This window comes from Aedes albopictus, chromosome 1 (genome assembly GCF_035046485.1).
Source record: "Aedes albopictus strain Foshan chromosome 1, AalbF5, whole genome shotgun sequence".
Lineage (NCBI taxonomy): Eukaryota > Metazoa > Arthropoda > Insecta > Diptera > Culicidae > Aedes > Aedes albopictus.
Genome location: NC_085136.1, coordinates 329,802,073 through 329,819,095, shown reverse-complemented (window position 1 = coordinate 329,819,095; position 17,023 = coordinate 329,802,073). Strand labels below are relative to the sequence as shown.

Sequence of the window (17,023 nt, the reverse complement as noted above, 5' to 3'; positions counted from 1 at the left end):
AAGAACAAGAGATCGAAACCTTCTATTGTGAATAATTCTAACGCTTAATATGGCCTAATTGTGTTTCAATCATTTTTTGATACTCTCAAAATACTTTTTTGAATTAAGTTTTCCAGGCTCAGAACATCAAAGTAAGCACAAGAGATCAAACCATTCTATTGTGTATGATACTAACGCTTAATATGGCCTAACTGTGTTTCAATCATTTTCTGATACTCTCAAAATACTTCTTTGAATTGAGTCTCTCAGGCTCAGAACATCAAAGCAAGCACAAGAAATCAAAACCTTCTGTTGTGTATGATACTAACGCTTAATATGGCCCAACTGTGTTTCACTCGTTTTTTTATGTTCTCAAAAAACTTCTTTGAATTGAGTTTTCCAGGCTCAGAACATCAAAGCAAGCACAAGAGAACAAACCCTTCTGTTGTGTATGATACTAACGCTTAATATGGCCTAACTGTGTTTCAATCATTTTTGATACTCTCAAAATACTTCTTTGAATTGAGTTTCTCAGGCTCAGAACATCAAAGCAAGCACAAGAAATCAAAACCTTCTGTTGTGTATGATACTAACGTTTCATATGGCCCAACTGTGTTTCACTCGTTTTTTATGTTCTCAAAATACTTCTTTGAATTGAGTTTTCCAGGCTATGAACATCAAAGCAAGCACAAGAGATCAAACCATTCTGTTGTGTATGATACTAACGCTTAATATGACCTAACTGTGTTTCAATCATTTTTTTTTTTGATACTCTCAAAATACTTCTTTGAATTGAGTTTTCCAGGCTCAGAACATCGAAGCAAGCACAAGAAAACAAAACCTTCTGTTGTGTATGATACTAACGCTTCATATGGCCCAACTGTGTTTCACTTGTTTTTTTTATTTTCTCAAAATACTTCTTTGAATTGAGTTCTCCAGGCTATGAACATCAAAGCAAGCACAAGAGATCAAACCCTTCTGTTGTGTATGATACTAACGCTTCATATGACCTAACTGTGTTTCACTCGTTTTCTATGTTCCTAAAATACTTCTTTGAATTGAGTTTTCCAGGCTCAGAACATCAAAGCAAGCACAAGAGAACAAACCCTTCTGTTGTGTATGATACTAACGCTTAATATGGCCTAACTGTGGTTCAATCATTTTTGATACTCTCAAAATACTTCTTTAAATTGAGTTATCCAGGCTTAGAACATCGAAGCAAGCACAAGAAATCAAAACCTTTTGTTGTGTATGATACTAACGCTTCATATGGCCCAACTGTGTTTTACTCGTTTTTTTATGTTCTCAAAGTACTTCTTTGAATTGAGTTTTCCAGGCTCAGAACATCAAAGCAAGCACAAGAGGTCAAACCCTTCTGTTGTGTATGATACTAACGCTTAATATGGCCTACCTGTGTTTCAATCATTTTTGATACTCTCAAAATACTTCTTTGAATTGAGTTTTCCAGGCTCAGAACGTCGAAGCAAGCACAAGAAATAAAAACCCTCTGTTGTGGATGATACTAACGTTTCATATGGCCCAACTGTGTTTCATTCGTTTTTTTTATGTTCTCAAAATACTTCTTTGAATTGAGTTTTCCAGGCTCAGAACATCAAAGCAAGCACAAGAGATCAAACCTTTCTGTTGTGTATGATACTAACGCTTAATATGGCCTACCTGTGTTTCAATCATTTTTGATACTCTCAAAATACTTCTTTGAATTGAGTTTTCCAGGCTCAGAACATCAAAGCAAGCACAAGAGATCAAACCATTCTGTTGTGTATGATACTAACGCTTAATATGACCTAACTGTGTTTCAATCATTTTTGATGCTCTCAAAGTACTTTTTTGAATTGAGTTTTCCAGGCTCAAACATCAAAGTAAGCACAAGAGATCGAAACCTTTTGTTGTGTATGATACTAACGCTTAATATGGCCTAACTGTGTTTCAATCATTTTTTTGATACTCTCAAAATACTTCTTTGAATTGAGTTTTCCAGGCTCAGAACATCGAAGCAAGCACAAGAAATCAAAACCTTCTGTTGTGTATGATACTAACGCTTCATATGGCCCAACTGTGTTTCACTTGTTTTTTTTTATGTTCTCAAAATACTTCTTTGAATTGAGTTCTCCAGGCTATGAACATCAAAGCAAGCACAAGGGATCAAACCCTTCTGTTGTGTATGATACTTACGCTTCATATGACCTAACTGTGTTTCACTCGTTTTCTATGCTCCTAAAATACTTCTTTGAATTGAGTTTTCCAGGCTCAGAACATCAAAGCAAGCACAAGAGAACAAACCCTTCTGTTGTATATGATACTAACGCTTAATATGATCTAACTGTGTTTGAATAATTTTTGATACTCTCAAAATACTTCTTTGAATTGAGTTTTCCAGGCTCAGAACATCAAAGCAAGCACAAGAGATCAAACCATTCTGTTGTGTATGATACTAACGCTTAATATGACCTAACTGTGTTTCAATCATTTTTGATACTCTCAAAGTACTTTTTTGAATTGAGTTTTCCAGGCTCAAACATCAAAGTAAGCACAAGAGATCGAAACCTTTTGTTGTGTATGATACTAACGCTTAATATGGCCTAACTGTGTTTCAATCATTTTTTTGATACTCTCAAAATACTTCTTTGAATTGAGTTTTCCAGGCTCAGAACATCGAAGCAAGCACAAGAAATCAAAACCTTCTGTTGTGTATGATACTAACGTTTCATATGGCCCAACTGTGTTTCACTCGTTTTTAATGTTCTCAAAATACTTCTTTGAATTGAGTTTTCCAGGCTATGAACATCAAAGCAAGCACAAGAGATCAAACCCTTCTGTTGTGTATAATACTAATGCTTCATATGACCTAACTGTGTTTCACTCGTTTTATATGCTCCTAAAATACTTCTTTGAATTGAGTTTTCCAGGCTCAGAACATCAAAGCAAGCAAAAGAGAACAAACCCTTCTGTTGTGTATGATACTAACGCTTAATATGGCCTAACTGTGTTTCAATCATTTTGATACTCTCAAAATACTTCTTTGAATTGAGTTTTCCAGGCTCAGAACATCAAAGCAATCACAAGAAATCAAAACCTTCTGTTGTGTATGATACTAACGTTTCATATGGCCCAACTGTGTTTCACTCGTTTTTTATGTTCTCAAAATACTTCTTTGAATTGAGTTTTCCAGGCTCAGAACATCGAAGCAAGCACAAGAAATCAAAACCTTCTGTTGTGTATGATACTAACGCTTCATATGGCCCAACTGTGTTTCACTTGTTTTTTTTTATGTTCTCAAAATACTTCTTTGAATTGAGTTCTCCTGGCTATGAACATCATAGCAAGCACAAGAGATCAAACCCTTCTGTTGTGTATGATACTAACGCTTCATATGACCTAACTGTGTTTCACTCGTTTTCTATGCTCCTAAAATACTTCTTTGAATTGAGTTTTCCAGGTTCAGAACATCAAAGCAAGCTCAAGAGATCGAAACCTTCTGTTGTGCTGTGTTGGCACTAATGCTTCATATGATCTAATTCTATTTCACTCATTATCTATGCTCTCACTTCCCTCTCAGGGGTCTCACATTTTTTGCTGACTCGCTTTAGTTCAGCTACGCACTCAGGGAACTCACTGTTTTTTTTTTTTTTTTTTGCTACCCTCTCAGGAGACTCGCTTTAGTTCAGCTACTCTCTCAGGGGACTCACTGTTTTTCTTTTTTTTTTGCTTACCCTCACAGGGGACTCGCTTTAGCTCAGCTACCCTCTCGGGAGACTCACTGTTTTTTTTTGTTCTTCTGCATACCCTCTCAGGGGACTCGCTTTAGTTCAGCTACCCTCTCAGGGGACTCACTGTTTTTTTTTTTATTACTCTCTCAGGGGACTCGCTTTAGTTCAGCTACTCTCTCAGGGCACTCACTGTTCTTCTTTTTTTTGCTTATCCTCACAGGGGACTCGCTTTAGCTCAGCTACCCTCTCGGGGGACTCACTGTTTTTTTTTTGTAATTTTGCTTACCCTCTCAGGGGACTCGCTTTAGTTCAGCTACCCTCTCAGGGGACTCACTGTTATTCACTGTTTTTTTTTTTTTTTGCTCACCCTCTCAAGGGACTCGCTTTAAATCAGCTACCCTCTCGGGGGACTCACTGTTTTTTTTTTGTTCTTCTGCTTACCCTCTCAGGGGACTCACCTCTTAATTGATTAATTGTTTAAACCAAATCTCTTCTTCAACGTACACTTTTAGGAAATTCGCTTAAGCCAACCTTTCTCGGTAAATTCGTAGCCCAAACATACCCTCGCAACAATTTTTTTTTGGGGGCTCAATCAAATCAACTCTTTTAGCCCTAGTAGGATGTTGGGGTTAATATGATCCAGACAGGCACGCTGAACATGCACTATGCTATCGTGGTGCGAAAATCCATACATCTTAGGACGCCTAATTACTTTGCATGCCCTCCCAGAAAATTCGTTTTAATGAAAAAAAAAATCCAATAACTTCCCAGCGGACTCTATTAAACCCATTCTTTCAATTCTACTTAGGTCACTCGTTGCATCATGTCCACTTTTTAAGCATAAGCTTTCAGAGAACGTCATATGTATTTGGATCATATTAATTGAATATACCTCTCAACGAATTCGTTGTAAAGTTAGGATAACACCATAGACTTTTTTCGATACCTCCATGTTCCGAAGAAACCACTGAATTGTGTGTGACCAGTCGGGTACCCAATGATAAATCATTACCGTGTATTTTTAAAAATTAGTTTGTCATTTGTGTTTGTTATTTTTACCATCTTACACCGATCATTTACTATCTGCAAACTTGACTGCCGCGAAAATCGCTATACTATGACGCCGCTGATAATACTCTTAATAAAAACAACATGGGAAATTTGCATTATATATTACATATTCAGTTTCTCTGCTTAACGAATTCTACCCATTTTCTTTTGCACCTTCATAATTTTGCAAACTTAAGCATCCAAAGGCGAATCTTTTAAAATAATGTAAAACATATTTTTTTATATGCGCTGTTTTATTTCATCTCATTCTTATTTTTACTAGACAAATAAAAAAAAAAAGCTGGAATTCAGCGATACATTCTTGAATTTTTACAATGCTCCATATGCCATTATATTTTAAATTCATTGATCAGAAAATGTCTTTTTGCCTTAATAGATAGTGTTACGATAGAAAGCACCACGCATTACTTATTGTAACAATAACAACAGCTATGAAGTACATCTGCAACCATCCAAGCAATCACTGAACGATCGCTTTCCGTCATATTTCAGTGTAAAAAAAAAACAAAACACGCAAAAACGGTAGCATTTGAATGATTTTGTATGGACTTGGAATTCACTACTCATGATGACGTTTTATGCTGCGTGCAGTTCAATTCCAAGATGTTCTGTTTTCCACCTACCTTACGCTGTCAAAGCCATGTACTAATTACCAATTAAACGATTTAAATCAGTTAGAAATGGTCCGAAACTATGAAGTAACCATTTCCAACACATGAAGCACAAGCTCTGCTTCCGCACATATCACCATTGCTTTGCACCACGCTTTCAAATAGCAACAATTGCATTATTTTTTTTTACAGGCACAGTTCTTCATCCGGGTTGCAATTTCAAAATTATTTGTAGCACTTCTCCCCACATCACTATGCAATAAATTTAGTATTTGAATGAATCGTTCTTCGGGAGCAATTGCGCCAATGTAGTGATTGAAATGTTCTTGTATCATTTTCGTTAATAATTTCGTTTTCAATTCAAAACACTTCACATTTTTCTTTGGAACACGTGTATTATCGCGAAAGCTAACCAACAAACTGACAATCACATTCAAAAGCCTACTATGATAAAACTTTTCTCTATGACGATGGTCTCCACAATTGACATCATCTCTACTGCTTGATGCTTTGCTTATGCGTAGTGTCTTAAAGAGTATTATATTCTTATCCTATATTTATTATCCCTCATGATCCCTACACTAATGATGACTGAATGCGTGCACGATGGAGAAGGGACGAGGAGTAAACCTGACTGCAGCATGAAGGCGTTCCCATGGTGATGGCAGCGCTACCTTGGATGGATTCCGAAGAGAATGTTCTGATTACTGTTACTGCAACAAAATGAACTATTACGCGCCAGTTTCGAAGATTAACTTTGAATCGCCAGTTTCGAAGATTAACTTTGAATATAATTTGACACTAAACCACATAACATTATCTGCAATATTAGGATTAAGTACCGCTTTTTTCTCAAATCAGTATTTTTTTACTAGAATCCTTTGTATTTTTTATGTTTATACTTTCCTTGACCTGATAAGCAGTGTAAACTAGCAGGCTACCGTTAATAAACATACAATTACAATTACAATCAGGAAGTGTGTTTGCATTATCATTATCCAAATGATAACGATAATGTATACATGCAGGGTGTATTGTAAGTGAAAGTGACTTCTTAACCTTCCGTAGCTCGCGCGGTTGACTACCTGCGTCAGCACCACACTAATGCTGAGTACAAACAGCAAGATTTTTTCAACGTGTTGTACAAAATACAACAGCGCGATCGCTCGAGGGTTAATGAACGTGTCTCTCCAGCCATTCTGAAATGGGTCTCTGAATCTGCAATAGAGCTATCACCTTCTAACTAACTCCAGAATTAAAGCTTCTTGCAGTAGCATCAACATGATATTGCAGAAAATTTTCTTGCATAATATCACTGGCAGACAGTGGGGGTTAGTTGTATCAACCACACGTTATGAAATTTATTAGAACAACCAGATGTGAATTTTCATTTTCAGTTCTTCCATTTAGCTAATTAGTTTATGCAAATTACGACAATTCAAGTACAGTAGAGGTTCGATAACTGCAACATGTTTACGTTCCACTTAGCAAATGAAATTCGATAACTGCAACAACTGATAGACGTCAAAGAACTGTCAGTTGCTGCAGAATGCAACCAATCCCAAGTAACAGAACTAGCTGAATAACAGTTTGTTAAGCTAAAATTTGCTTAAGAGTGGCTTGTTCCACTCTTATACAGCAAAAATGTTTGTTGGGATGTGCATACGGAAATCCCTTGGATTCCTCTAGATATTCGGAGAATGTTTAAAGAATTGCTCTAACTTCAAGAGTTTGTACAGGAATTCAACTAGAGATTCAAACAGAAATTATTTCAAAGATTTCTTAAAAAAAAATCCTCCACTACCGATTTCTACAAATACATTCTCCACTGGTTCCCTGGAAATTCTTCCAAAGGTTCCTAAAGGAATTTCTCCACAAGCAAAAATACACTAAAACCTCTTTTTATGCAGGTTCTTTTTGTGCACTTTTAATTTATGCACTTTTTTATGCCCTGCATAATAAGAGGGACAGCCAAAAGAGGAAAATGTAATGACTGTAGGGGAGACTGGGGAGACTTGATCCCTTTTTCTTAATTTACCTGAAACTTAAAAAAAACACAAAACTAGATCCGATTTCCGTACAAAATGGCAGGTAAACATCTATTGCAAGTTAATACACAATAGAAGGCCTTTAAATTATGGTTAAAGTTTTCAAAATTGTGTTTTTATGGAGGCATGTATTATGATGTATTTTTCAAAAATGGGTGACACTTGATCCCCCTTTGAGCACATGGTTTATTTAAAGGGAAAATAATTCCAGAGTCTTCCTATTCATTTTTTTTGAGCTTTCTTGTATTTTCGATGAATATGGAGTGTTTTAAATTGTAAGATTACTTTAAATTTTTAAGGATATGCCGTATTTTCAAAATGGGGAGACTTGATCCCTCTTTTCTTGGTTTGTACTAAAGTTATAATTATCTGACACATTTTATCGTTGAATAGACCAGAATTCCAAGTAAATAGAAGCTTCCGAATAGAATTTTATTTTTCACATATATAATGTGTGTGTAATCAATGAGAGTATATTACAGGTGGGGAAGAAGAAGAGATGGCTATGTATTGGTAAGGAAAGAAAAATGTAAACACAAATAGTGACGTCACTATTTGACACGCGTTCTTATGGGAGCTCGCTTTACTTGTAGTAGTGACATGTTTTGCACCAGACAATGGATCTCACGCACACGAAGTATCTTCTTCCCCACCTGTAATATACTCTCATTGGTGTGTAATCCTCGAGGGATCAAGTCTCCCCATGTCACTGTTGTGTATACTAAGCTGAATTAATTAAAATATGTTAACAACAGCCTTATTTGGATAAATAAGTTTGAAAGTATTTTGTTTAAAATATATGCTGTGAAATTTTGACACGATTTGGTTCAATTTTCAGAAAGTTATTGAGATTTTTTGGAATCGCCTAAAAGATTTCTGAAGGACTGAAAACAAACCATTAGCCGTTAAAAAATAATGCAATGTACAATCGAAATCACTTGTAGCCAAAACATAGTCATTTGTCCAAGAGTAGTTTTGGAAAAATTATGCTAGAAGAAAAATGTTTTTGATTCCGAGCAAATATGGGGGGAACAAGTCTTCCCAGGGATCAAGTCTCCTCAGTCTCCCCTACGGTAACTATGGAATCGGCGGCCAGGGGGCGTTTATGGACGAGAGCAGAGGAAGGTTACAGGGGCACTTCAGGGGATTCCAAAGGGTTTCAGGTGGTACCAGGAGATAACAGAGGCGTTTCAAGACCTCTCTAGGTTGGGTTTAAAGGAGGGTACCGGAAGAGAGGTTTTCAGGCGAGATTTTAGGGGATCTTAGGACAGGGAGGGTACAAGCACGTCAAACTCGAGCAATCTACGCCTATCTAACGTGCATCAAGCGGGCCGACCCAAACAACACAATGCGATTTCGCGGGCCATTCTCATCGGCAACACAAACCGATTTCCAAGCAGGATTCGATTAGGCTAATGTCGCGTTGCCAGTCAACACTAACACATTCACAAAAGATGAGCAGTACTGGGCCTACCTTGTCGCTTGCGGAGCCCCTGTTTTAGAAGCCTCAGGAACATTTCAAAGGGTCTCAGGGGATTTCAGGGGCCTCAAGGGGCCCTTCAAGGGAGCTCAGGTGTGTTTTTGAGGAATACCAGGGGATCTCAGGAGCGTTTCAAAAAAGTTCCGGATGGTTACAGGGGATCTCAGAGACGTTTCCAGGAGTCCCAGGGTATTAGATGGGGTACGAGGAGGTCTCAGTGGCGTTAAATGTAGTATCAGAGGCTCTCAGGGCCGCTTCAGAGGATATCATGGGGCTCAAGGGAACCTAAGGAACGCTTTATACGGTCTCATGGAGGCTCCATAAAAATTCCAGAGTGTTTCAGTGGTGTTTCAGAGGGTCTCAAAGGCGTTTCAGGGAGTTTTAAAGAGTGCCAAGAGATTTCAGGGGTGTTTCAAGGTGGTTAAAGGAGGTACCGTAGTGTCTTAAGGGATCCCCTTAACGGCATACCAGAAGATCTTAGAAGCGTTTCAAGAGGGGTCCCAGGGGCTTCAGAATTTGCTAGTACTTCTAAAACGTCCCTGAGACCCTGGCACATTCCTGGAACCCCCTACGTCCCAAAGGTTATCTAGAACTTCCTGAAACACCCCTGAAGCCCTCTGGAGCTCCCGTCAAAACCCCTGAGACCTTCCAAAGCGTACTTAAGGCCCCATGGAGTCCCCCTGAGACTCCCTGAACGCCCCTGAGATCACCTGGTTGCCTCTGAAATCCTCTTAATCCCCTGAGACCGCTTGAAGAGCCCATGAGGCCTTTAGGAACCTCCATGAAATCTGCAGAAACGCTCCTATAACCCCGTGAGACCCCCTTGAAGGCCTTTGAAAACACCCTGAAACTCTCTGAGATGACCTTGAGATCCTCTGGCCGCTGATGCCATAGTTACCGTCATCACCCTGTAATTCCACTGAAGCGCCAACGAAACCTGTCGAAACGCCCTTCAAAGGCTCCTGAAAACCCCTGAAACAACCCTCTGAAACTCCCCTGAAGCCCCTTGGGATCCCCTTCTTTTGGGATCACTGGGAACCTCCTAAAAACCTCCTTGTCCCCATCTCAAATGCCCACAGGAGCAGGACTTATTCTCGCCAAACAAAGCTTCCTCATAAAAGTAATAACTCAATTTATGCATAAAATTCCCTTTTTGCCTATCTCGTACACCAAAGTGTACTGTTCAATAAAAAAACGAATTTTCGATAGAAGACGCGGAGGGTCAAGTCACATATACCAATCAACTCAGTTCGACGAATTGAGATGATATCTGTATGTGTGTATGTATGTATGTAGGGTATGTGCGCAAAATAAGTTCACTTACTTTTGAAGCATTTCCCATTGGCCGGAAACATTTCGGAATATAGCTCGAATCGAACCGGAATTATGGCCATTTCAGTGATCCGGACCAGCACCGGTAGAACTGGCCTTATATAAAACTGAACCAAGCCCCATCATGCGGCGATTTTTGTAACCATGTATATTTGGTACAGGGAAGATGTCTAGAGTCCAAAAATGGCGATCAGAATATCCAAGATGGCGGTTGTTTAATGGAGTTTTGGGCCCTTAAACCATGCAATATTGGTTTATTTTGTGTGGAGAAGAAAGATGTCCGGTGTCCAAAAATGGCGACCAGAATACCCAAGATGGCGGCCTAAAATTCAAGATGACGGCCTAAAATTCAAAATTAAACAGCCGTCATTTTGAATTTTAGGCCCCTAAAACCATGCAATATGAGTGTATTTGGTATGGGGAAGATGTCCGATGGCGACCAGAATTTCCAAGATAATGGCGACCAGAATATCCAAGATGGCGGCTGTTTAATGGAGTTTTAGGCTTTAAAACCATGACATAGATATATTTGGTATGGGGAAGTAGTTCGGCTCGAGCTCGAGCCTAGCTATTAAGCACTGTAGTTGAAGGAAATGCCAATGCAGAACCCGTAGCTTCCGGGAAGGTAAGCCCAGCTCCCTGGGTTAGTGGGTTGGTGTCAGGCCCTGCGAGCCAGCCGTAAAAAAGACTAGCACCGGAAAATCAACAAGAGAAGAATGCGAACCGATACCAATGGCGACGACCACAGCGACGAAAAGGACTTGCGATTGGAAGCTCGGTACGTGGAACTTCATCGGGAGCACCCGCATACTCGCCGATATACTGAAGGACCGCGGGTTCGGAATCGTAGCGCTGCAGGATGTGTGTTGGACAGGATCTATGGTGCGAACGTTTAGAGGTAATCATACCATCTACCAGAGATGCGGCAACACACGTGAGCTGGGAACAGCTTTTACAGTGATGGGCGACATGCAGAGGCGCGTGATCGGTTGGTGGCCGATCGACGAAAGAATGTGCAGGTTGAGGATCAAGGGCCGATTCTTCAACATTAGCATAATAAACGTGCACAGCACTCACTCCGGAAGCACTGATGATGACAAAGACGCATTTTACGCGCAGCTCGAACGCGAGTACGACCGCTGCCCAAACCACGACGTCAAGATCATCATAGGGGATCTAAACGCTCAGGTAGGCCAGGAGGAGGAATTCAGACCGACGATTGGAAAGTTCAGCGCCCACCAGCTGACGAACGAAAATGGCCTACGCCTCATCGATTTCGCCGCCTCCAAGAACATGGCCATTCGTAGCACCTTCTTCCAGCACAGCCTCCCGTATCGTTACACCTGGAGATCACCACAACAAACGGAATCGCAAATCGACCACATTCTGATTGATGGACGGCACTTCTCCGACATTATCGACGTCAGGACCTATCTTGGCGCTAATATCGATTCTGATCACTACCTGGTGATGGTTAAACTGTGCCCAAAACTCTCCGTCATCAACAATGTACGGTACCGGCGGCCACCCCGGTACGATCTAGAGCGACTGAAGCAAGCTGATGTCGCCACCGCAATCTCGAGGCAGCGTTGCCGGACGCGAGTGTGCTCGGTGTGGTCCCTCTAGAAGACTGCTGGAGTACAGTCAAAGCAGTCATCAACAACGCAGCCGAGAGCACTATCGGGTACGTAGAACGGAGTCGACGAAACGATTGGTTCGACGAGGAGTGCAGAGCGGTTCTGGAGGAGAAGGATGCAGCGCGGGCGGTAATGCTGCAGCATGGAACTTGACAGAATGTGGAGCGATACAGACAGAAGCGGAAGCAGCAGACCCGTCTCTTCCGGGAGAAAAAGCGCCGCCTGGAAGAAGCGGAGTGCGAGGAAATGGAACTGCTGTGCCGTTCACAGGAAACACGCAAGTTCTACCATAAGCTCAACGCATCCCGCAAAGGCTACATGCCGCAAGCCGAAATCTGCAGGGATAAAAACGGGAGCCTCCTGACGGACAAACGTGAGGTGATCGAAAGGTGGAAGCAGCACTTTGACGAGCACCTGATTGCGAAGAGAATGTAGACACGGAGGCCACCTGTCTGCATCAGTTAGTAGTCAAGATCTGGGAAACCGAACAGCTACCGGAGGAGTGGAAGGAAGGGATAATCTGTCCCATCCACAAGAAAGGCGACAAGTTAATGTGTGAGAACTTTCGAGCGATCACCATTTTGAATGCCGCCTACAAAGTGCTATCCCAGATTATCTTCCGTCGTCTTTCACCTTAAGTAAATGAGTTCGTGGGAAGTTACCAAGCCGGTTTCATCGACGGCCGGTCGACAACGGACCAGATCTTCACCGAACGGCAAATCCTCCAGAAATGCCGTGAATACCAGGTCCCAACGCATCACTTGTTCATCGACTTCAAAGCGGCATACGACAGTATCGACCGCACAGAGCTATGGAAAATTATGGACGAGAACAGCTTTCCCGGGAAGCTGACTAGACTGATAAGAGCAACGATGGGCGGTGTGCAGAACAGCGTAAGGATTTCGGGTGAACTATCCAGTTCATTTGAATCTCGACGGGGACTACGACAAGGTGATGGACTTTCCTGCCTATTATTCAACATCGCCCTGGAAGGTGTTATGCGACGAGCCATCGTTTTCCCATAGTAATTCCCATACAAACTTTGAAGGGCTTGTGCAGTCTCAATTTTCAACCAAATCAGCTCAAATTTTAGGAGAAGGCATAGAATCTGGTTACGAATCGAATAAGCGGTATGGAGCAAAAATGATTTTTTGAACCACGCTAATGGATATATCTGGTGTGAGAAAGAAGTCTGTAGTTCAAAAATGGCGTCAGAATATTAAAGAAGACAAGAGAAAGGCGCCATCACCGCTAGGTGGATTAATTAGGGTTTTATGGCTTTTTTGTGACTTTTTGGGGTCTCCAGTTAGCCTAGTGGTTAAGGCTTTGGATCGCCAATCCGGAGTCGGCGGGTTCGATTCCCGTTCCGGTCGGGAAAATTTTCTCGACTCCCTGGGCATAGTGTATCATTGTGCTTGCCTCACAATACATATACTAATTCATGCAATGGCTGGCAAAGAAACCCCTCCAATTAATAACTGTGGAAGTGCTCAAAGAAAGTTGGAGAGAGGCAGGCCAAGTTCCAGTGGGAACGTAGAGCCATACAGAAGAAGAAGAGGAAGACTTTTTTGTATGCACCCCGAGTAAGATTCTTTCAGAATTTTCCCCAGAAGTATCTATATGAATCTCTAAAAAAATCTTCGAGATGTTCTTTTAGATATGCTTAAGGAACTTTTGCAAGAATTCTTTTCAAAACTTCTGATTAATTTGGACGTAAATTATTGACAAAATCCCGAAAGAACCCTACTTTGAATAATTAATCCGTCATTCAGGTCAAATTGAGAAAAAAAAACCTAACGAGAATCTGTGACGCTAAAAGCTAAGCGGAAGTGCCACGTTATCGATATTCTCATTTCACATGGAATGACCCGTTCGGAGCGAGTCGGTTTTTCTGCTTATCATGATTTATCAGTAATGCCAGTTCAACTGAAATTTCGCCGGCTAGTCGAATCTCAACCAACCGGCAATCCAAGCAAAATCTCATCATTCGGCAACCCTTCCATCCCATTTGTTGCCAATCAACCTTTGTCCGTCTGCCATCCCATTCCATCGGCTGTTCCGTCCTTCTTTCCCTCACGGAAGTCCCATATCGGTGTTATTGTACTTTACTTGTCCACACCTCTGTCAGTTGTGTCTCGTTACTCAATCAACGCCATCCACTACTGACTGAGAGGACTTCTCGAGTCTTGTTCCACGACTACGGTACGGCGCCTCCTCCTACATCCAGATCAGCACAAATTAATTGAGTAACAAGTCGTCACGGTTCGCGGTCCATTCTTCATCCATCAGCCATGTCTCGAGTCCTGGTCGGAGTTAAGCGAGTTATCGACTATGCCGTCAAGGTATGTACCCTTATGGAGAATTCCACTTTCCTCCTCCTGGCACACACAGATAAAGCGATTGCCTGATTTGCTGATAAGAAGACAACGCGTTTCTGCTCGAAATAGGCTAACCTTGAATTACACAACAGGTTAAGGAGGAATCAACCGATGCGATGATGCTCTCGTTCGTTTCAGATCCGCGTCAAGCCGGACAAGTCCGGAGTGGTGACCGAGGGCGTCAAGCACTCGATGAACCCCTTCGACGAGATCGCCGTCGAGGAGGCGGTCAAGATGAAGGAGAAGAAGATCGCCTCGGAGGTGGTGGCCGTCTCGGTGGGGCCGGCCCAGTCCCAGGAGGTGCTCCGTACCGCCCTGGCCATGGGCGCTGACCGGGGCATCCACATCGAGGTGTCCGGCAAGGACTACGAGCTGCTGCAGCCGATCCATGTGTCGAAGATCTTGGCCAAGCTGGCCCAGGACGAGAAGGCCGATCTGGTGATCCTCGGCAAGCAGGCGATCGATGACGATTGTAACCAGACCGCTCAGATGACGGCCGCTCTGCTGGACTGGCCACAGGCCACGTTTGCCTCTAAGGTTGAGAAGACCGGCGATGGTTTAACGGTGGTGCGTGAGGTCGATGGTGGCTTGGAAACGATCAAGACCAAGGTCCCGGCGGTGATCAGTGCCGATCTGCGGTTGAACACTCCCCGCTACGCGACGTTGCCCAACATCATGAAGGCCAAGAAGAAGCCCATCAAGAAGGTGGCCCCGAAGGATCTGGGCGTGGATACGACCCCCAGGATCGAGGTGGTGTCCGTTGAGGATCCTCCGGTGCGCCAGGCCGGTTCGATCCTGCCCGATGTGGACACTCTGCTGAGCAAGCTGCGCGATGGAGGACACATCAAGTAGGAGGGAAGTGTAAAGTAGTTTCTCGTTTTTTTCACTCGATCGGTTCAGTCACAAAGTGCATTTTTCTATTTTTCGAACTGGATCGCGATCGGTTGATCGATCGAGTTTGTGTTAGGTACGAAAAGTTGTTTGATTGTGTTGTGGTGCAAATAAAATTTGTAAAATAAAAAGGAAAATCCAAGAGCTTCCCAGTGCCGCGTGAGAGAGAGTTTTGATACGAAAGAAATTCACTAAAACATTTAATTCAAACGTGGAATTCAAGGAAAGTTTTGGTAAAATTCAAATATTACTGATAGAACCCGTGAGTGACTTTATAAGGGAATCATTACAGAAAAAAAAGTATAAAGAAAGTCATTGACAAGAATTTTGATGAAAATAACATAGGAAATGGCATGAAAATATTTGATTACTTCATCACTCTACGAGTATGCCATAGAGAATTCCTGGCGAAGTTTTTAGACGGCGAAATTTTTATGGAATCGCCAAAAAGAAACACAGTTGCAATACTTACATCCGTTAAATTGCGTGAGGTTCCTTGCAAGAAAAATGACAGATATATCTGGTTAAATCTTTGGATAAATTTGTAGAGAAATGCCCTACCGAATATATAATTGGACCAATTTAGAAATGCGGTATTTTTTTCAATTTCTTTTCAATTATCCTCCTAAAAACTACCTACCACAGTAGTACATATCCATATTTTTGCATGATAATTTACGAAAGAATCTCTGGAACATATGCTAAAGGAATCTCCGGAAATTTTGGAGGAGTTCTTGGAGCAATTCCGAATGAACATTCAAATAGGGCTATGGAATAACGTCTGATTAAATTGCGTAGATGGAATATTCCTTAATGAATTAATTCTTGGCAATGATCCTTTGGAAACTCTTGAAAGAAATTTTGAGAAAAATGTCTTTCTGAAAATCTGTAGAAAAACACCCGAAGGAATCTCTGGAGTATTTTATTAAGTTACCTCTTTAGGAATACCTAAAGCAATGTTTGGACGATTTTTTTTACAGATTTTACCAAAAAAAACAAGGAATTCCTTTGTAACAATCTTTAGAAATAATCTTAGAGAAATCTCTGAAGAAATGCAAGAAGGAAACTTTAGAGAAGTTCTTCGAGAAGTATCAAAGAATTCATGAAAAGAAAAAAAAAACATTTGTTTGGGAATTCCTGAAGGAATTCTTGAAAGTAACTCTGTATGAGATGAGCTCCTGAAAAAAATCTTAATGACCAGCTCGTCAAATAATCTTCACAACTAATACATCTCACATTCATAAGACGCGACGAGAGACAAAACATAATATTGTTTTACAATCGTTAACCCCTTCCCGCCCACGACTTCTTTCAAACTTTTGAATGCTAAAAAATGCTTTGAATAAAAAGTGCTCGCGCAAAAGTTGTTAGGGATCACTTAAATTTATCTAAATCCTAAAAAAATTTAATTGTTCATCAATAGTTTCACTATTGAACCAATAATTAGAGTGTACAAGTACTCCAATAAGATTATAACCTCTTCACAAACGCTTTTATACCACATTGAAGTGAACTGGTTTAGGTCGGATTCGCCAAAAAGTGATGGTGCTTTACAGACAGCATGAGCGTTAAAGGGTTAAAGGTGTAAAAATAATCTTTGTCGTCGACCGGTTTCCGGTGGATGTTACCTATCCTTGGAACAATGTTTTACTGGTTACGCCGGATACATATAAGACAAAAAAAAGATTTTTACGAGCAATTTCGAAAAGCATCTGCAGGTTTATCTCCAGGAATAATATCTAAATAATTCCAGAAATAATGTTTGAATGACTTGTATGACTTTCAGGTGAAATTCCTGAAGATAATTGCTTGAGATATTCGTGGAAAAAAATTCATTTGTAGCTTCTAGAATATTTTGGAAAGGTATC

At 41.0% G+C, this 17,023-nt stretch overlaps 1 protein-coding gene across 1 annotated transcript; it reads left to right on the top strand.

The window, feature by feature from the left end:
• Positions 1 to 13,925: 13,925 nt before the first annotated feature.
• On the top strand, positions 13,926 to 15,318 carry LOC109414609 (electron transfer flavoprotein subunit beta). The gene is made up of 2 exons (XM_019688438.3): positions 13,926 to 14,228; positions 14,403 to 15,318. Exons 1-2 carry the CDS (start codon positions 14,178 to 14,180, stop codon positions 15,114 to 15,116), a joined length of 765 nt encoding a protein of 254 aa, XP_019543983.3. The 5' UTR covers positions 13,926 to 14,177; the 3' UTR covers positions 15,117 to 15,318.
• The last annotated feature ends 1,705 nt before the right edge of the window (positions 15,319 to 17,023 follow it).